The sequence below is a fragment of the Entelurus aequoreus genome, linkage group LG14 (genome assembly GCF_033978785.1).
Source record: "Entelurus aequoreus isolate RoL-2023_Sb linkage group LG14, RoL_Eaeq_v1.1, whole genome shotgun sequence".
NCBI classification, from domain to species: domain Eukaryota; kingdom Metazoa; phylum Chordata; class Actinopteri; order Syngnathiformes; family Syngnathidae; genus Entelurus; species Entelurus aequoreus.
In genome coordinates this window covers 40679358-40701180 of record NC_084744.1, presented here as the reverse complement: position 1 = coordinate 40701180, position 21823 = coordinate 40679358, and the positions used below count along the sequence as shown (strand labels likewise).

The window sequence follows — 21823 nt, the reverse complement described above, 5'->3', positions numbered from 1 at the left end:
TTTTTGGGGGAATTTTGCCTAGCGTTCACAATCATTATGAGAGACAAGAACACACATCTTTTTTTTTTTAATTCGGATTTTAAAGATGATAAAAAAAGGCTTGGAATATGTGGTTAATGGGAGTCGCCGTTGCAGCCTTCAAAGCCCTCTAAAACAACTTCAAAACCCTCCATCAACGTTTTGTATACGCACTGCAAGTATACAGTATATATAATATAGTAACAGACATCTTCATAACAATATGTAATATGTACAATATACACACTGCAAGTATATATATAATGTAGTAACAGACACCTTCATAACAATATGTAATATGTACACTATTTACCATATTGTGGTCATTATAATTATTGCCGGAACTAATTCTTTGCCGCATTTATTTCTGTTTCCATAGAAGCGCACGTCCGACTTCCGGCAACCACTTGTGTTCCTACTTCGGGATTCAAACACAAGTGTGTTCTAATCATGTAACAAACAACGGACACGACTATTTTTGGACAAATGGCGATTCGCAACCTTATCTTTTTGAATCTGAATTTATTGAGGCTGAACTACTGCTTCTAGAAGCAAGTACAAAGGAAGAGTGAGACGTTGGAGCAGACAGAAGCCGAGAGAGTGAGGTGAAAGTGAATCACAGCTGCAAAATGTAGAACTTGAAGCCAAGCTATTTCGACAAATATGGATTGCTTACCCATAATTAACCGGAAAAAACGTCTCTGGCCAGCTTGACCATACAGACAGCTGTCCATCGATTGAGTCACACTTTACTTATTGTTATATGCAGCTAGCTTATCTCTTGCCGTAGTTAGCTTTTACGGTTAATACCGTAGCACGCCGATGTGTTTACTATGCTAGAAAAATAGCTTTTCAGTGTTCGCTCTTACAATAACAATGTAGCTACAGTTTGATTATTATACAGTTTATGGAATGAAGTATTGGTGACGGACTTTCAATGCATTTTTTAAGTGATTTAGTGGTACAATTGATTGCTCCCATTAGCGACATTGCTCGCCACCAAGAACGAGCTGAGTTTTATGTTAGAAAGCGAGAAAAAAAAAAAGACTTGTCTTCTTGTCTTTCATTATGATTGTGAACTATTGGCAAAATTCCAAAAAAGTGCAGTTCCCCTTTACTGTTACATACTGTGCTACTTGTAGCCAGTTGTTCCACAACTTACTGTATTATACACCTTATTTGTACCGAAATTAGCCAGTCACAAATGAAGCTTTTATGTCCTTCCTTACATTGTCCCTACAGGAAACTGAAGAGGAGGATGATCAGATGGAGGAGGAACCTCAAAGGAGGAGCTCCATCCAGGAGAGCCTGTCCCTCCCAGTGCCAGTCTGTTATCTTGGGACTGAACAAAAAGATGATCTAGCCGAGACTAAAGATGAATTCAAGAGCAAGCCTGAGCTGTCCAGCTGCCCGTCTTTGCCCCCATCACAGGGGGGAAGTATTGAAAGCAGTGGAAGTCCCTCCTTGTCCCCTCTAAATGACACATCTCCAATATCCTCCTCTGGTTTAATGCTCAATGTGAAAAAGATAGAGTCCAAAGGCAAAGAAAAAGAGCTCAAAGGTATGAAGGACTAAATTATTATTCAATAATCTCCCTAATAGCAATGTGTAACATTGAGGCCGGGTGAACTGTGTATTTATTTTCCCCCAGATGAATTAGTTGAACCCACATCAGCTACAAAGCCTAAAAGACGATTTCCTGACTTTGGGTAGGTTTTTGCAACATTCAGCTTTCATTGTCACCATTTGGCATTTCCTAATTCAGCGAATAATTGGTCAATACAGGGGTCTTCGGAAGTCAGGTGGCAGAGGAAAAAAACATGACAAGGAGGCAATGAGAATGTCTTTGGACAGCAGGTATAGTACAGTATACAGTACACCATGTTGAATTCCATGACATAAGTCAAACTTTTTATTGCGCTTCAACCACGCAAAATTGCTCACATGATTGATAGAATGCAAATTGGACATCAAAGTCCAACATTTCCTTTGCATGACTAACAGCAAAGTTTGTGTCACTCTATTTGTTTAAAATAAATTGTTTTTGTTATTTAGCTCAGAAGTAGAATACCCTTTAATTGTGCATCTGTGGGAAAAATATTTATGTCTTGCCTTGTTTTTTGTGCATGCTACTCGGCCTGAGCCAACAACAAATTTTGCTTGACGATATATCGACCTACGTATTATTGCCAATAAACAATATTATTTCCAATATTTGTATGAGACCAAATTAAGCATTGATGTAATAATATATATTAATAATGCATGTATATCCTTTCAAATGCAATAAACTTGCATTTCTCGTGTATTTTAACATTGCCATTGAAATTATATCATTTAAATCTCCAAGTTAAATAAAACAAACAAATAACAATAAAATATACTTTGTTTCCAAAATGTTGCATTTCAATAAAACTGACAACCATACAATATCTTAAGGAGGGGATTGGGGGTCCCTCAAATATACACAACCATAATAATAAATAAAATAGCTAAATAAAGTATTGACAAACAAAGTTGCACTTCAATTTTAAATATGTAGGCAGAGGTAGAGTTGTACATTACTTATCTGACAATCAAGTTAGGACCTTCTTAAACAAAAGTGCAAAGTAACAATATAAACACTAAAGTTTAAACCGATGTATTAACAGGTCATATGCAAAACAAAATTACGTTTTGGCAGATTCCGAGTGAGAAACACCGACATGACAACATAAATGATAAATGGGTTATACTTGTATAGCGCTTTTCTACCTTCAAGGTACTCAAAGCGCTTTGACAGTATTTCCACAATCACCCATTCACACACACATTCACACACTGATAGCGGGAGCTGCCATGCAAGGCGCTAACCAGCAGCCATCAGGAGCAAGGGTGAAGTGTCTTGCCCAAGGACACAACGGACGTGACTAGGATGGTAGAAGGTGGGGATTGAACCCCAGTAACCAGTAACCCTCCGATTGCTGGCACGGCCACTCTACCAACTTCGCCACGCCGTCCCCATGACATGACATGACAGCACTTTTAAAAAATGCTAGTGTTATAACATTATTAGATGGCAGCATGTCTTTGGCAATGTATTTAACCACATTTTCTGTGAGCGCACACCGATTTGCACTGTTTTGTTCACACTGACCTGACTTGTTCACCAAACGCGAGTGCAGACTATCGAGTGGTTGTGTTTCAAGTGGGCGTGCAGGTTTAGTGTAATGGCGCACATTCGGCAAACTGGCTTCTTTGTTCTCATCTTGCTCCAAAGGTCTAAACTGAAATATTGCCACATTGGTGCAGTGACATTTCTTTTCATTCCGCTACGGTACAAACGAGAGTAGCCACTAAAAACGACAAAAAGCGTGAAGGCTCTTGAAGCATCCACAGGGCGATTTATCGACGCTCGAAAACTCACTGACTTTAATTTTCATTTATCGTCGGTTAATTGACTTACCGATTTTAGGCCCAGGCATATATGCTACATTAAAATTGTTCAGCTTCACTTTCACAATGGATCCTATGGAGATGGAGAAATGTCAGAGTAAGGAGACTGCACAGATGTCTGTGCGACTGGCCACACTACCTTTAGGCGTTTGGTACCTTTTTCTAGGGCATCTCTCTTGTATTAGGGAAGCCATTTACCTTCTCTCCAGCAACCAGTCCAAATTTCCATAGTGGATCTTTCTAAAGGTCCTTACAAACTGAGCAATTGTTATTGTGCCAGCCTCAAGCTGCATCATCTGTTGACATCTTCTCTTTCCATTGCTTTAGGGGTTCAGCAGAGTTACTGGAATACTCTGGTAGCGTGTCTCCTGCAGAGTCTATGACTTCCATCCCAACGTGTATGCCCTTTTCTTGGTTTGGAGACAAAGAAAAGGACCGAGACAGGGAGCCATCTTCCTCTAGCAGCAGCCTGCCATATGTTGAAACCAGCAGTGAGCAAAGCCAGGATCGCAAGAACAAGGTATTAAAGTTTCTCTAACTTAAATGCCAAAAGCAGGGTATTTATACCCAACACGGAGGTGTCATAATATGATTTTTTTCTGCACTCAAAACACTTCCTTGTGATCTACACAACATGCAATGGTTGTTATTTGGTCAAAATGTTGTATAGATTTGGATTTACACACTATCTTCAAACTGCTTTCTGACCATCTCTTCAGGATACACCGTTTTGTGGGTGGTCTTATTTACATGCCTCCATTTCCACTGCATCTTCTCCCCGCCAGCCATGTTGTAGTTTTTAGCGCTTCCACTATGGAGTCTACTAACAAATGTAATTTAGAACTGTATGCTACTTTGTATTGGAAATGGCAACAGCGGAGGTAGCATGTGCATGTACGAGCGAGCCAGTCTTCCCCACAACAAGCAGATAGAGAAAAATAAGGAACGTGACTACAATGGCGAACTTTCGTAAAGCTTTTCTGGTAAACTTCTACCATATAGGGAGATATCCATTGACGTCACATTTTGGAAAAGTATCACGTTGTGCAAATTCCAAACGGCTCGTTTGGAGGAAGTATGAAGGAAGGAAATATTGTGTTATAAATAACTCCGCAATATCTCCATGGTTTGATTTAAAATTTCTGGGACTTATGCAGATTGCAAATACACAAAAACAAGTACCAGATGGTATAGTTGGTTTTGCATAGTAGGTCCCATTTAGGGCAAGAGTATTTTCACATGTAATGAATTCCAACTTAGTAAAACATCAGAGAGGCCAAGAACTTGATCCTTGTCTGGCCTGTTTTATCATCACACCATCGTCACTGTAAGAGTAACACTAGTACGTGTATCCAAACATCTGCTCTGACCAAACAGTCCTCCAAAAGAGCTACATTATCTAAAAGCCACAAAAAGTGGATCCGTATGTCAGCCATCAGAGAACGAGAAAAGCAACAAAGAATTTGGCTGTTAACAAAATATGGAAAAACCCATCAAATGCCTGCAGTGAAATGTTTTGTTTCTTTCTGTCTCACAAAAAAAGACACTTATTAGGGTTTCCACCAACTGTTTTCCACTCAGGTCAAGATGAGTAAATGCAAAAAGTGAATAAGAGACTGGCTTAACTTTTGCATACATTGTGTGCCTAACGCTATGTACGTATGTGACTTAATCTACAATATTTCCTTTTAAACAGACAAATCTCTCCTGGTCTTTATTCAGTCGCTCATTAGATTTGGTACAGTATGCTTGTTTTTTGTCAACTTATTAAACCATTACTAACAAACCTAGTGCTGATTTTTCTTCAACTCCCCTCATGTATTATTTCCTTTAGTTATGGGTATGTGGTAGTGTTACTGCTAAGTGTTTTAATTCTAATATATTTTTTTACCTTTGTGACCAAAGGTAGTTTCTTGCCCCTGTTGGAAGCGTACTCTAGTGAAAACAACAATAACAGAGTGGTCAGCTCACAAAATAGTTAAACTTAATATCTTGTTGAACATTACCCCATACCTGTCATTTTTAATGTGTAATAGTTGCTGAGTTAGTTTTGGTGTTAGTTCAATGTAGATCACAGTAATGACCTGGCTTTCCTCCGCACTTCAATCATGTAGAAATTGTGACAATGTCACAACTCTGCCCTTACCGCCTATAGCCTTGTCTTTGTTAGGATGGCCCGTTGAAAGCCCTTCTTGATATTTTTGTGTAGTAAATGCGTTCCTTGTTTCCACTTGTTCCAGAGTTTGTCAGTCATAGATGATTGTAACCCTGCCAGCCCCAGTGCAGACATCTCTGGGTTAGTCGCTGAACCCAATCTGTCTGGGCGCTCACACACTTTAATCTTCTCTTCCAGCGAGGTGAGTGCTCTCCTTGTTGTGCTGTAACAAAAGCTGTGTGGGGCGCCTTGATGAGGCTGAAAGGGGACACTTTCAAGCATGCTCTTTGAGGCCCCTCCCCCCCACAGCTGTGATTAAACTCTGAATAGAGAGGAAATTGAAGAGAACTGCATGTGTGTTTGTGTCTTAAAGATGTTTTGCTTAGTTATTACAAGTCTTGGCCTAGTTTTTGTTACATCTGCTCTGATGTTGATAGTGTTGCTCTACATTTAGCCATACACTAGTGCTTCATGTTCTTTACAACTTTGGTGGACCAGTGAACAATGTGACCACTTTGCTGCACGCGTAATGGTCTTCAGCATCTTTCTTTTTGTCAGTACATTTAACTGCATCTAAATGTGCCTGTGGTGTCTTTTTGTAGATAGCACATTAGTCAGTGCTGGCATGCAGTGTTGTGCATAGCGTATAGGTCTTCACATTTCGTTTTTGTTGTTTATTTCTCTTCCCAGTTTGAGAAAAGGGTTCCTCTTGTGGACTAATTTAGAATTTATTTATACATTCATTCATGTATCATGCATGGCATCAATATTTTCAGCAACCCTGCAAACAATGCTTACAGTAGATGTATTTGGATTGAAGTTACAAATAAGCCTTGTGAAAAAGGGTATGCATTGTTCTATTATCATATTGTCTGTGTCCCCGTGTAGACTCTGGATGATGAACCAGTGGCCACAGGAAAAGAATATCAATGGCAGAACCGACCTGTTTCTGAATGGACCAATCAACAGGTGTGTCACTGGTTAATGGGCATAAACATGGACCAGTACACACCTGAATTCACAGCAAAGGGAGTCGATGGCCAACAACTTCTGCAGCTGGACAGCGACAAGTTAAAGGTATATTCATGAATCTAAATGATTGCGATTAAATACAAAGAGTATTTGAGAGAGCAGTGAGTGCATTTTTAATCGGGCCTTGCCCGAGCCGTCTTTTGACAAATAATTTAAGAGATTGTGTCTATACTCTCTCTGATTGGTCAAAAGTCCCTCACTTGACTACAGGGCGCCATGTTTGGGACCAACTCTGAAACCTAGTTGTTCATACTCCTGTCTTTACGTGGCTCTGGCCTTGCCAGCTTGATACTGCCATCTTGTGGCGAGTTGCACTCTGTTGCTTGGCCCCTAATATTTGCAAGGTTACTGTTGCCAGAACAGTGGTGTGTCCAGACTCTTTTTTCACTGGTGGCACCCATAAAACAGTTAGTCTACCCCAGGAGCAGCTCTTGCTACTATAGTAGTTTAACACAGTTACCACCACCAAGTATGGAGTGAATCTTAAGACAGTTGTTGACATTAAACAATATTACAAAGCATTGAGCTATTACAGTACGTCAGGCAACTTGCGACAGTTGGCGCAAAATACAAATACAGTATGTCAAATTTCCTTTTTAATTAAGTAAAATTGTAACATTCATAAACCTTTTATTAAAATGTAAACAGATTAGGTCCTCATTCAAATCCACTCTTTAAATTGCTGGAAACAGAATAATTTATAATATTACACAGTGTGTCTTTAAGAGTATTTGCACAACAAATAGATTACCTGGACTGAGTAGAACTAGAATCCCGGTGGAATAACAAAAGAGGGTGGGACTGAAATAAAGTTCAAAACAGACGAATGTGCCTGTTCTTGTGTTGGCAAACAAACACTTTGAACACGCTTGTGTAAAAAAAGAAAATATTACAACTAAAGTAACTTACGTTGAGTGAAGGACCACATACGTCTTTCACCTGGCTGCTCATCGGTCATCATCAAAGAATGCCCACCCACCCGGTAAAATATGTGTTTGAATTTATTTAAGCCTTTATCTCGTCCGAAAATTGAAAGAGTTGGCCATTTATTTGCTATTAATTGTAAAGGACTAGGTAGGTCCAATGTTGATGTGCTAAAACCTCTTTATTCTTTGGAAGATAGATTTAATATTAACTGTTAGTATTAACTTTGTTCATGCACATAATGAATAGTAAAATGTTTTCATTAAACCGATGTATTCTTGGTTGCCAAAAAGGATTCAAAGTAATATTTTGAGATTAACACATCTTATCTGTGCATACATTACTAGAATACCCTTAGGTAATGTAGAGATGACGTGTCAATATCAAAATATTATTTTAAATCACTAAGATGACGTTTGGGGTTGATTTCAGCTTTTTAAAGGGTACTTCAACATGTAAACAGTCGAGTATGTACTTCATTATCAGATATGTAACTCTTTTGAAGAAATACATCCAAACACTTCATTCATATTTATCATGTGCATGAAAAAAGAGCAATTTTTAGTTTATGTAGCTTCTAAATAAGAAAGAGGTTTTTAGCACATTAACATCAGATCAATAACACTCCCTTACAATTGGATTATTACTAAAGAAATGGCCAACTCTGTCATTTATCGGACATGATAAAGACTTAAATGATTTCAAATACATATCTTCACAATAACCACAAATATACCGGTAAGTGTTTGTTTTACACATAGTAATCAGTTGTGGACAGACTAAGGCCGAAAGCAGTGTACGCGCTCCCGCGGCGGGAATCAATTTTTGTTAGGGAACCAGTTTTGGCGCAACACCGATTAATAAAGTGGACTTAGTTTTGTCGATGTCACGATCAGTGACTTGCCTGCTGATGTCGTTATGGTTTGAGTGCATGCAATTACAACATGATACATCACAATTCACCGTAGTAAAAATGAAAAAAGTTCCGTTTACTTTCTTCCATATACGATGTGGAACAAGATAAAGCCATACATTTTGTTTTTGGCGGTGACTTCCTTATCTCGCTAGTAAAAGCATCTGATTGGCTCTCATTAAAACTAACCTCCACCCTTCTTTCAATGTACGCCATTAAAGAGCTGTGATTGGATTTATTCCGAACTTGTTCCAGCCATTGACAAGACGAAATTAAATATGATTAGTTTTCGTTTGTCAACATTCTCTTCTCATGTTAATACTTGAACATGTCAGTTAATTGTGTTGTTGTCTTAGTCAATGTGCCTTTGTTTTGATTACTTATCATCCTTTTTTACCTGCTCTGATGTTAAAAATAAATTCATTAAAAAAATTAACAATGAACATCTTCAAGCCCCGGGCGGGACTGCTACAATATGAAGTATAGACAATAAAACATGTAATATGAGTATGTGAGCCATTCCTACCTTGTTTACTTTTCTGACCTCCTTAAAGTTTTTTAATCCTTTATAAATATCTAGCCTTCCGTCCATTTTTTAGCGATGTCCCTCAAGCAACTAAAATGGTCAATTTGAAGAGTGTTTTGCATAGTGTTTGCTTGGCCTCGTCCACGAGGCCAAGTAAACGGGTTAAATGGGTGTATTTTTGAATTGTGTATGGTGCTATTAGATATTTGTTATAATGTTCACATAGTTCAGTGGGCAAGTTGTGTGTTTTTGTATCACATATTTTAATGTTCTGTGTTGGGTTTTGATTAATTGTACCATGAGTTTGAAAGGTCCAATTTACTACCTATATTGTGAAAGTAAACTGGTGACAGGCTATGGTTTGGGGACCTCTGAATTAAGCAATTCTTTGGGGTGTCACCGGATGATATTACAGTTTGAAAAACATTGCTGTAAATTTTGTCGCCTCTGAGTGGTGTGGCATGTACCACCCCCTACACACCCCACTGTGCCAGAACATTAGAAAATGGCAAAACAATATTTTCGTATTAGGAATGTCAAAGTTACACTGATAAATCTGATAACATTAAAGGGTACCTATGATTATTTTAATCTACCGCACATTTGACACACTTCCTTGTGGTCCAGATGTGTTGGATAGGCTTTGGTGTAAATTTTGCTCCACAGTTACTTTTATGACCGTTTTTTGAGTCTGTCTGCAAGATCTTCATTTGTGGAGGCGTTCCCATTTTGCGACTCAAAACCTACCATTCGTCACTCCCTGGGGCGTCAAATGACCTAGAGTTGGGCCTGACCCACATATGTACATCCAACAACTCACTGTGATGTCACAACAAAGCCAATCCTACAAAAGACTCCAAACACGGGCTGGGGCATCCAAAACTGTGTGTAAGCTCGCACCCATACAAAAGTTAAAAAAGATAACAGAAATCATGCATTCCTACTTTAAACCGTATAATATACCTCTCACATTTTTAATTCAGTTTTACACATTAGGAAACAAACAAAGGCAAACATTATTACAATTACTTAATGTCAGTCTTGTCAAAGCATCTTCCAGTGCTGGAAAATGCTGATTGAAGCGACAGCGACCTCTGTTGGATTTGTAGCTGTAGCAGTCTTTTACTGCTGTAATTAACATTTTAAAGAAAAGATAATCCACAAATAGGCACGGAATGGATCTACTGTCTACATTTAATTTATCAAAAGTGATGACTATTATAATTTGTTAACTAGACCAAATGAAAAATCATTAATTGTTTTAATATTATTTATACTATGTACCGGTAATGTTGCTCAAAACCAAACCCTCACAAATTCTTTGCAAATATCGATTTGAACTATACCGACTCTGTCCTGAATCTGCACGTCCTTCAGGTGCTTGGTGTGTCCAGTCAGAGCGACCGAGCCACCATCAAGAAAAGCTAAAGGAAATGCGCAAGGCTCAGGAGAAGGTGGAGAAACAAAGAGAGAAAAGAGAGAAGGACATCCGACGTAGCGGACGATTGCGGTCAGTACTGACTCTGTGTGCTGAAGACTTCGCATTCTTCCTATAGCTTACAAACTTTGTGACCCTACAGGAACATTTACAAAGTAGTTTTGTCAAACCAATAGTGCCCACGCTGAGCGGACTAAGGTGCCAGTAGTGATTTTTGTTCATATCTAATACTCTGTCCTTTCTGCAACAGCTAACTAAAAATCTATTTTATTCATGAGATTAAGATCTCCCAAAAAATGTCACCACTATAAAATGGCAAGCAATAATCAAAGTCTGTTTTCAGATATAACGTGCACATTTTTTATGAAAGTCCACTGTGTATTGCTTTTGCAACATGTGATATTATTTTGCTCGTATAACTTTGCTGTTATATGTATTGTACAGTTGAGTCAAGAGCACTATTTTTCGTCTTTTAAATTTCCATGAATTACAACGTTTTAAATGTATAAATGTTTTATACATGTGCCAACTATCTGCTTTACATTTTTTCATTTACATATTGTTGGTTTTATACTTTCTAATGTTTTCTACTAAGTAGAATAGTTAGAGCAGTCAAGCACACATGGTGTCACTCTTGCAAACACTCACCTGACGGTAAAGACGTGCCTATGACCAGGACTGATAGACTGTTCACAGCCAAGCCTAAGTGTTTCTCACTACTTCTACTTTTGTTATGGAACAGCAAGAAAACTTTGCTTTCATCTTTGGTATCAGAAAAACACTTCTGCGTACATACAGCATAAATAAACTAATTCTAACAACACTTGTTTACTGACTTGTCTTACAGTAACACATCTCTGACAGTGGCCATGCATTGGTCCATATACTGGAAATGATGCTGCTTATGTCTGACTGCATTCCACTTTGAATGCACTTTAGTATAGTGATGCTTAATCTTTACTCATTCCAGATCCTGTATAACTTTCCAGGGAAATAAAACTGCTTTCAAAATGTACTATGACATTTTTTTCAATACTTAAGAATTGGGAAAAAATAGGATCACCTCGCACATGGTATAGCTCGGTTGATAGAGCGGCCGTGCCAGCAACTTGAGGGTTCCAGGTTTGATCCCCGCTTCCGCCGTCCTATTTACTGCCATTGTGTCCTTGGGCAAGACACTTTACCCACCTGCTCCCAGTGGCACCCACACTGGTTTAGATGTAACTTAGATATTGGGTTTCACTATGTAAAGCACTTTGAGTCACTAGAGAAAAAGCGCTATATAAATATAATTCACTTCACATGCTCAACTCTTATTTATATTAAGAAAAAAAAATGTTTCTGCCAAATGCCGATATAAGTGACAGGAAGAAAAGGTGGGGAGAAGTTGTTTGGCCCACCAACTGTTTTTTTCATGTGTACATTTAGACCCTAAATACAAGATTCATCTTTTACAAACTTTTTTTTGAGGGGGTGGGGGAGTATTCCATGTCATATTCGGACCTATACAGGATTTTACTTATTGCAACCCAAATATCCAATCAGACTGCCTCCCTCCGTAAGCAAGTCATTCTCTGGATGGCATACTTTCAGGAAATTTGGGAAATGCTATGATCTGTATCACCTCGTTTCAAATGTTTATCTTTTTAGATGTCACAATTTCTGCGGGAATTGCAATTTGTCATTCAATGTACTGTCAATCGTGTCTTTGTCGTTCAAAATACTTTGTGTATTTTCACTGCTCTGAATTATTTTAGTTGCACTTTTATACTTGGAACATTAAACTTATCACACTACATCTTCTTTCACACCAACTCAAGCTTTATTGTAAGGACAAATTTGAAATGAACTGTCATTTATTTTAGGTTGCACAATAGGGTGACGTGCAAATAATTAAAGTGTGTTGCACTTATAAAACAGCTAAAAAGAAAATGTACCTTAGGAAATCATCTAAACCAAAAATACAATAGTGTAAAACATTAAAATATCATATACCATCAAATCAAAATTTCAGTTTCACACTGAGCTGGATAAAATGTTTTACCAGTAAGCAATGCAAGACGGTAACATTGACAGATTATTACATCATGAACAAATCTCTTCAAGTAGTTATTTTGCAGTTTCTGTTGTCGCTACTGTGCAAACAAGCTGTGTTGTCCAACCATGAAAAATAAGAGTCCCTATATTCATAAGAAATCCTAATAAAAACAGGTCTACGAAGCATGGCAGTGGCTCTAAAAATACGCACACACACACACAGACTTTTAAGACCACCAACAAGCATACTTTTGCTACAGAACAGTTGTCACCTTGCATCTAAAACCGACGAAACGTGGTCATGTCCTTGGGCTCTCGGCTTGGCACGCACCAGTCATCTGCCTCGTGTATTGTCTTGTAGTGTTTCCACACAGACTTGTTGTACACCGGCAGCCTCTCGATGGATTCTGTGGACAGTGCCTGAGACAAGAGTGGGAACAGGAGGGTCATACTCAATGTGACGTCACACATGCAGCTGAATGTAGAGCTTTACCCGGATGTAGATGACTGCGTCAGTCCCGTAGCCCTCCAGAGAGTAGAGCTTCAGGTCTCCCTGGAAGTAGCGGGCGTAAAGTCGAGAGATGGGTAGACCATAGCCATAACCGGCCTGCATGAAAACAGCAATAATATCATTAATTTGCTTTATTTTGATTGCATTTTGGAACACACAAATCCATGTGTAGTTCACACCAAAAAACAAAAGTGGCAATGCCAAAATAGAATTATCTTTGTTTTGCTTATGTTTTTAATTAGCATTTTTATTTGCATCCATGCCCACATTTAGTCTGAAGTAATTATAATACAGTATTATATTTTATTGTTTTATGATTTTATCTGTAGTATTGCTACACCACCTCATGGAGAAATGTGTGAACAACAGTCTCAATCATTTTAAATAGGTTTCCCCATGTTGACCTATGCGTAAAGGCAAAATATTTGATTATTAATATTGGACGACCTTTTTTGCTGAGTACATGAAAGCCATGCCAAATGTGAAGCTAATGTTTGACACTTGTAGCTGCACATTAAGATCACCCACCAGAGGAGCAGCCCGCCCATCAATGCTGGGCCGAGGTGCAGTGGAGTACGTGTACGTGAAGAGCCTGTCAATCTTACGCAGAGGCACGCCCCCTCCGCGATCGCTCACCTGTTTCCAAAGAAACCAGGAGATGTATTTCTTGTGTGTTTCTATGTAATTGCAAAAATGTGTTATAGCTGTTCAACTCAACCTTAACTGTCAAATCTTCAGTTCCCAGAGCCACCTGAGCGCGGATAGGAGGATAGTCCATGCCGTCGCCGTACAGCTCCATGGTGGCTCGCATGGCGTTCTGATACGACAACAGAACACAAAGGAGGTCAAGAGTGGGAAGTCGCTCTGCTAGTCAAGTACACAAACTCACCTTAAAAAGTTCAAACACCATGTGGTATAAATGAGATGGGACATAGACCACCGAAATGGGTTCCTCGTCTGTGACTGCCAGAACATTCAGACAGTAAGTCAACAACATAAACGGTATTTAAAATATAATATTTAATTAGGATTACCATTAAACTCCTCCAGTTTGAGCTCAGGAGAGTTCATGTAATATCTGTCACAAAGATTTCTTGCATTTTCATAAGCATCTGTGGGAGAAAATCAGTACCAGGAAAAAAGTACCACACAGTACATATTATATATACAAAATAGTGCTCACCTTTGACAACCTCACTGACTTGACAGTGAGGATCAATGCTGCCGATTTGTTTAGGGTGTGCTGGATTTACCTTCACCTTCCCGCCAAAGAGGAGCGCTGGATTCAAACACATTTTAAAGGTTAGAAAATGAGAGTGCTGGCTTTTAAAACTTAAGTGGAACCTCCATGTTCTGAACATAATATGTTCCATGATGCTGTTCAAACTTACTTCACGTAAGAAATTGAAGTAATCTGTTTCGGAGTCATACTTCCTGATTAAAGATAGAGGCATTGTTTTAAGTAACTTTTAAACATTCAACTAAGTGAAAAATATAACACATTGATTTGAATACAGGACAACCCCCCTTAACAAGTCCCATTCATCCATCCATCTTCTTCCGCTTATCCGAAGCAGCAGCCTAAGCAGAGAAGCCCAGACTTCCCTCTCCCCAGCTACTTGGTCCAGCTCCTCCCGGGGGATCCCGAGGCGTTCCCAGGCCAACCGGGAGACATAGTCTTCCCAATGTGTCCTGGGTCTTTCCCGTGGCCTCCTACCGCTTGGACGTGCCCTAAACACCTCCCCGATCGCACGCAATTGTCTGGACTGTAGTCAGCATGTCTGCTATGTGGACGTAACTTTAACATATCCCAGATATACCTGCGTACAGCGATCATACAAAGTATGCGATATTAAGTGGACAAAAGCGACTTTTAAAGGCCTACTGAAATGAATTTTTTTTTATTCAAACGGGGATAGCAGATCCATTCTATGTGTCATACTTGATCATTTCGCGATATTGCCATATTTTTGCTGAAAGGATTTAGTATAAAACAACGACGATAAAGTTCTCAACTTTTGGTTGCTGATAAAAAAAAGCCTTGCCTATACCGGAAGTAGCGTGACATCACAGGAAGAAGGATTCCTCACAATTCCCCGTTGTTTACAATGGAGCGAGAGAGATTCGGACCGAGAAAGCGACGATTACCCCATTAATTTGAGCGAGGATGAAAGATTCGTGGATGAGGAACGTTAGAGTGAAGGACTTGAGAGGCAGTGCAGGGTGTATCTTTTTTCGCTCTGAACGTAACTTAGGTACAAGGGCTCATTGGATTCCACACACTCTCCTTTTTCTATTGTGGATCACGGATTTGTATTTTAAACCACCTCGGATACTATATCCTCTTGAAAATGAGAGTCGAGAACGTGAAATAGACATTCACAGTGACTTTTATCACCACGACAATACATCGTTGACGCACTTTAGCTACGGAGCTAACGTGATAGCATCGGGCTCAAATGCAGATAGAAACAAAATTTTAAAAAACCCTGACTGGAAGGATAGACAGAAGATCAACAATACTATTAAACCATGAACATGTAAATACATGGTTAATAATTTCCAGCTTGGCGAAGCTTAACAATTGAAGCTAACTACGGAGCGGCGGCGGGCGTTGTAGCCTTCGACGACACCCCGGCCGCCATCAGAGTCGGCAAGAAACATATATTTCCCCAAAGTTACGTACGTGACATGCACATAGCGACACGCACGTACGGGCAAGCGATCAAATGTTTGGAAGCCAAAGCTGTACTCACGGTAGTGCGTCTGCTATCCAGCTCAAACACAACACAACCTCCTGATTGTGTTTTTGTAGTCCGCCGCTAATACACCGATCGCACCTACAACTTTCTTATTTGCAGTCTCCATTGTCCATTAAACAAATTGCAAAAGATTCACCAACACAGATGTCCAGAATACTGTGGAATTGTTCGATGAAAACAGAGCAGTTTGAATGGTGACACATTGGGTACCAATACTTCCGTTGCCGCCGTGACGTCACGCGCATACGTCATCATACATAGACGTTTCCAACCGGAAGTTTAGCTGGAAATTTAAAATTGCACTTTATAAGTTAACCTGGCCGTATTGGCATGTGTTGCAATGTTAAAATGTCATCATTGATATATAAACTATCAGACTGCGTGGTCGGTAGTAGTGGGTTTCAGTAGGCCTTTAAGGCGAGAAAGTCCAAATGGAGCAGCAGTGCGCAGCGTGTGTGACGTTTATGCTCGCTGCGGCTGCCTTTTCGTTGGGGACATGCAGGGGCAGAAGTAGTCTTCAAACACAAATACATTCTATAATAACACTAGAAAAAGATGATAAGATTAGTTGCTAGTCGTTTTTAATAAAGAAAAAAAATCACAAAGTCTCTGGACACTTGAAAATGTCTGCATTGTACAAAGAGCAGCAACAATTTAAAATATAGCAAAACGATATAATATGAAAATGTATTTTAAGATTAAAGATTAAAGTACCAATGATTGTCACACACACACTAGATGTGGCGAAATTTGTCCTCTGCATTTGTCCCATCCCCTTGGGGAGCAGTGGGCAGCAGCGGCGCCGCGCCCGGGAATCATTTTGGTGATATAACCCCCAACTCCAACCCTTTGTTGCTGAGTGCCAAGCAGGGAGGTTATGGGTCCCATTTTTATAGTCTTTGGTATGACTCGGCTGGAATTTGAACTCCAACCTACCGATCTCAGGGCGGACACTCTAACCATCCATCCATTTTCTAAATCCATTTTCTAAATATATATACATATACATTTATATATATACACACACACTGTATATATACACATATATATATGTAAATATACATATATACACAGTGACATCACTAGTTTTAATTTCCCGTCACTTAAAAAACTTTGTAACACAAAAGCATTTTAAAAATCATGGATAAAACATAAAAAGCGGGAATTAAACTACAATAATAAATTAGGACACATTAAAAATGTGATTTCAAAATTGTACAATCCTTCCCGGTGTTTGTACGCCTGTGTATTAAAAATGGTTCCCAAATGAACGGTTCTCAACTGTTTTCCATCGTCCTCTTAAAAAAGATATTAGACTTAGACTTCCTTTTTATTGTCATTCAAATTTGAACTTTGCAGTACAGATAACAACGAAATGTTGTTGCATTAGCTGGTTGTAGTGCAGGATAAAAAAGCAATAAGGTGCAGATATAAATAAATAGATTACTGTACAGATAAATATATTGCACTTTTGCATATGCATCCAAGTTTATGGATGTATGTTATATTGTCTTTATATTCCAGCCAGTTAATCCATTTTGGGGGGGAATCGAGGGGATTATTATGATGCATTCAAGAGTCTTACGGCCTGAGGGAAGAAGCTGTTACAGAACCTGGAGGTTCTGCTACGGAGGCTGCGGAACCTCTTTCTAGAGTCCAGCAGTGAAAACAGTCCTTGGTGGGGGTGGGAGGAGTCTCTGCAGACATGTTCAAAAGGCTCAATTCGTTCGGGAATGTCAGCTCTATTTTTGACTTCCCATCAGGTTTTATAGAAGATTTCCCTTTTCTGTCATCAGTAGCTCTGTAGTGGCATTTGGAATATGCCAAGGAAGAATTGCAACACACACTCATGTGGTTTGACAGTTGCAACGTTTTCTGTTAAGAAAATAAAAAGCATATATCTCCCCATAATTCTGGCAAAAAGAAAAATGTTATGGAAAACCGACTCATGAAAAGTGGGGCGTATGAAAATGGAGGTCCCACTGTTAGCGGTTGTAATGGTAAACAAAGTAATGGCTTACTGTGCTGGTTGAGCAGCATGCGGATGGAGATCCTGCTCATGTAGAAACGGTCCAGGAAGTACTGCACGTTCTGGCTGACCACCGGGTCTGTGCCGTATGTCTCCTTGTACTCCACAACACCCTGAGCCATGGTGGGGATGACATCGTTGTGGCGATTTCGGATATTGATCACTGCGTCTGTGAAACTGGCAGAGGACTAACATGAGCAACTCCACAAAGCTGCGGGCACTGCGGCGTAAAAACACACTCATATGTGACTTTCTCATCGTCTGCGTTCTTGTCTTTGAACTCCAGGATCTCCTGGAGACTTTGCACATACCTGAATGTGGAAAAACAAATGATTTAGGCACCACAAACAAATGAAGATTACGGTACTCATAGATTTGAATACCAGCTCTGAACCAGACGCACTGATGGAGTCCTTAGCAGGTTGTCTGGCAACAAGTTAATCTCCTTCATGATGTTTGCCAACCTCACTGGCAACTCCTGTCTCAGGAAGCTGAAGGACGTTTTCTCACAGGCGTTTTCAGAACCTAGGATCACATCACATGAACTTGTACTCACTGATGCTTTATAGTTGATGACAGGGAGAATTGTTGACTCAAATTATTGGTAAATGTTACAGTAACTGAGAGGTGTATCCTATTTATTATCGAGGCAACAAGTTAGAACCAGCTCGTAGGACGCCTCTAAGGTTTCTTATTGTCATCCCATTGGGTTGAGTTTTTTCTTGCCCGGATGTCGTTGTGGCTTGTGCAGCCCTTTGAGACACTCGTGATTTAGGGCTATATAAGTTGTTGTTTTTTAAAGATGATGCTGGACAGCAAACTATCACTGATAAACTGATAAACAACATTGCCTTTTCCATCGTAAACTTCCGATAATTTCGCCACAGTTCAACTTGAAGCCCGTTAAACGAATACTTTTGTCCTTGCAATATTAGCATCATGTTCTCATTGTTGCCTTTTCCTCGTTAAATTACGACTTTTTCCTCGTGAAGTTACAACTTTTCTTCTGTAATATTTCAACATAATACTCATCAGTATGTAATACAACATTCAAATATTACTGCAGTAGTGATATCAATTCTTGTTTTTGTAAAAAAAAAATTTTAAAAAAAATGTTCGCACTAGTACTACACAAAATGGCAACTTTTCCATCGTAAAATTCCGATTATTTCGCCATAGTTCAACTTGAATCTCGTTAAAAGAATACTTGTCTCCTTGCAATGATAGCATCATGTTCTCATTTTTGCCTTTTCCTCGTTAAATTACAACTTTTCTTCTGTAGTATTTCAACATAATACTCATCAGTACGTAATACATCCATCCATCCATTTTCTACCGCTTGTCCCTTTTGAGGTCACGGGGGTGCTGGAGCCTATCTGACATTCAATTATTACTCCAGTAGTGATGTCAATTCTTGTTTTTGTAAAAAAAAAAAATTGCAATAGTACTACACAAAATGGCAACTTTTCCATGGTAAAATTCCGATTATTTCGCCATAGTTCAACTTGAATCCCGTTAAACGAATACTTTTCTCCTTGCAATATTAGCATCATGTTCTCATTTTTGCCTTTTCCTCGTTAAATTACGCCTTTTCCCTCGTGAAGTTACAACTTTTCTTCTGTAATATTTCAACATAATACTCTTCAGTACGTAATACAACGTTCAATTATTTCTCCCAGTAGTGATGTCAATTCTTGTTTTTGTAAAAAAAAAATTGCAATAGTACTACACAAAATGACCACTTTTCCATCGTAAAATTCAGATTATTTCGCCATAGTTCAACTTGAATCCCGTTAAACGAATACTTTTCTCCTCGAAATATTAGCATCATGTTCTCATTTTTGCCTTTTCCTCGTTAAATTACAACTTTTCCCTCGTGAAGTTACAACATTTCTTCTGTAATATTTCAACATAATACTCATCAGTATGTAATACAACATTCAAATATTACTGCAGTAGTGATGTCAATTCTTGTTTTTGTAAAAAAAAAAAAAAATTGAAAAATTTTTGCACTAGTACTACACAAAATGGCAACTTTTCCATCGTAAAATTCCGATTATTTCGCCATAGTTCAACTTGAATCTCTTTAAAAGAATACTTGTCTCCTTGCAATAATAGCATCATGTTCTCATTTTTGCCTTTTCCTCGTTAAATTACAACTTTTCTTCTGTAATATTTCAACATAATACTCATCAGTACGTAATACAACATTCAATTATTACTCCAGTAATTTAAGTGTGGGCTTTAGTTGACATAACACTCCCGTCAGGGGGTGCATTATCCAGCACAACAGCAGCGCATGAACTTCATTTATAAGTAAAGGTAAGACCATAATAATGTTTTTTTTTTATTAAATGTGCTTTTTTGTGTGCTACGTACAGTTTGTATGTGTAAAGTTAAAGTTAAGTTAAAGTACCAATGATTGTCACACACACACTAGGTGTAATGAAATTTGTCCTCTGCATTTGACCCATTCCCTTGTTCACCCCCTGAGAGGTGAGGGGAGCAGTGGGCATCAGCGGCGCCACGCCCGGGAATAATTTTTGGTGATTTAACCCCCAATTCCAACCCTTGATGCTGAGTGCCAAGCAGGGAAGAATGCTGGTATGAGCTTTTAAACACAACCTGTTAACTGCTGCTAATCAAATGGTGAATAAGATACTCTTTAGGGTTCATATGTTTGTAAATCTGACTGTGATGAAGTCAGTGCCTCACCTGACATGAACCTCACCGCACGTCACTGAGTTCAACATACTTGCAATATTAGCTTCATGTTCTCATTTTTGCTTTTTCCTCGTTAAATTACGACCTGTTTCCTCGTGAAGTTACAATTTTTCTTCTTTACAAAAAATAACAAAATAATAAAATAACTGATAAACAACGTCTGTCATTGTCAATAAAGGTTAGGGTTGCCAAGCTACATGTAAACATTGTGCATTTCAATTTGTCCTTCTTACCAAAATCCAGGAATTGCTTCATTGAAAGAGGGGATGGAGAAAATTTGGAATAATAGTCTATGTCCTTCCCTATGGATACGCCGCTCCGGAGAAACCTTAAAAGTCTCATAGTTGGTAGTCTGGTGTCGGGGCCTCCTAGCTACTACATGCGTTAGGCTCAGCCAAGCTGCGACTTTAGCTTGCTAGCTAACGACAACGTGCAAAACCAGTCTGGGACAATCCTTCCAGCAGGATAATAGTTGGATTCTTCCCGGTAATTCCTGATGAATTTTGTATTTGTAAGAAGCAATCTTGCTAACACGGGAATATGTGCAAAGATGACAGATCCAAAGATACTTAGCGAGTTCAAGATAGTACATTTCTCTTACAGTCCCAAGTTGTACTTCGAAACCATCGTTAAAATAATCACTCGTTCTATCAACAGGTAAACGACCAACAGCAGCATGAAATTACGTAACTAATAAAAACGGAAATTGTATCTGTGAAAAAATGATTTATTTGTCACTTTAGTGTAACGTGTATCGCAACCAATTCACTTCCAGGTTTACACGTAAGTTACTTTAAGATGCTCAGCGAGCTCAAGATAGTACACTTCCGTTACAGTCCCAAGTTGTATTCCGTAAATAGCGTACAAATAATCAGTATACATGTTTAGAAAATGGATGGATGTTTTAATATGTAAACGGGGCACAGAGGCATGACATTACAGAAGGAAACTGAAAATTGGATATGCATGTTATTTACAAACGTCTAAACGTGTATGGAAACCAATCCACTTCCGGGTTCGTATGCACGTTATTTGAACAAAAACAAACAATCGATTGAAAAACGTGTTAACAAAAATAGCAATGCGATATTTTTTTTAACGGAGGATAAAACCTTCATTGAAACAAATAAAAAAGACAGCAAACACACGTAAAGACAAAATATACATGGAATAAAAAATATATATTGTTTGGGCTGTTCCATGTCAATCCTATTTTCCAACTCAATGTTATAGTTTCCTGTTCCGGGTCATGTGACCAGATGGATAACCAATACATGACAGCATTGTTTTATTTTCATACGTTTTAGGAGTTCAACAAA

The 21823-nt window shown here is 38.8% G+C and overlaps 2 protein-coding genes and 1 long non-coding RNA gene across 3 annotated transcripts in view; 1 reads left to right on the top strand and 2 right to left on the bottom strand.

Moving 5' to 3' along the window:
* The window catches only part of LOC133664897 (uncharacterized), a 52540-nt gene extending 46714 nt beyond the window's left edge, over window positions 1–5826 (bottom strand). Inside the window, exon 1 of the long non-coding RNA XR_009828653.1 lies at window positions 5600–5826. This is a non-coding gene — a long non-coding RNA (uncharacterized LOC133664897). The remainder of the gene's footprint in view (window positions 1–5599) is intronic.
* Window positions 1–11456, top strand: part of ppp1r9ala (protein phosphatase 1 regulatory subunit 9A-like A) — a 62412-nt gene extending 50956 nt beyond the window's left edge. Inside the window, 9 exon segments of the mRNA XM_062069901.1 lie at window positions 1261–1579; window positions 1670–1727; window positions 1804–1875; window positions 3781–3973; window positions 5150–5191; window positions 5694–5810; window positions 6497–6685; window positions 10381–10423; window positions 10426–11456. Of these exon segments, the coding sequence (XP_061925885.1) occupies window positions 1261–1579; window positions 1670–1727; window positions 1804–1875; window positions 3781–3973; window positions 5150–5191; window positions 5694–5810; window positions 6497–6685; window positions 10381–10423; window positions 10426–10559 (1167 nt within the window). The 3' untranslated portion in view covers window positions 10560–11456.
* Window positions 11457–12247: 791 nt separating this feature from the next.
* pdk1 (pyruvate dehydrogenase kinase, isozyme 1) lies at window positions 12248–21266 on the bottom strand. The gene is made up of 11 exons (XM_062070678.1): window positions 20738–21266; window positions 18164–18305; window positions 18020–18091; window positions 17773–17957; window positions 14173–14268; window positions 14024–14101; window positions 13879–13952; window positions 13708–13806; window positions 13518–13625; window positions 12972–13085; window positions 12248–12898 (listed from the first exon to the last, which is right to left on the bottom strand). The coding sequence occupies exons 1-11, from the start codon at window positions 20844–20846 to the stop codon at window positions 12758–12760; spliced, it is 1218 nt and encodes a 405-aa protein (XP_061926662.1). The 5' UTR covers window positions 20847–21266; the 3' UTR covers window positions 12248–12757.
* Between the last annotated feature and the right edge of the window lie 557 nt (window positions 21267–21823).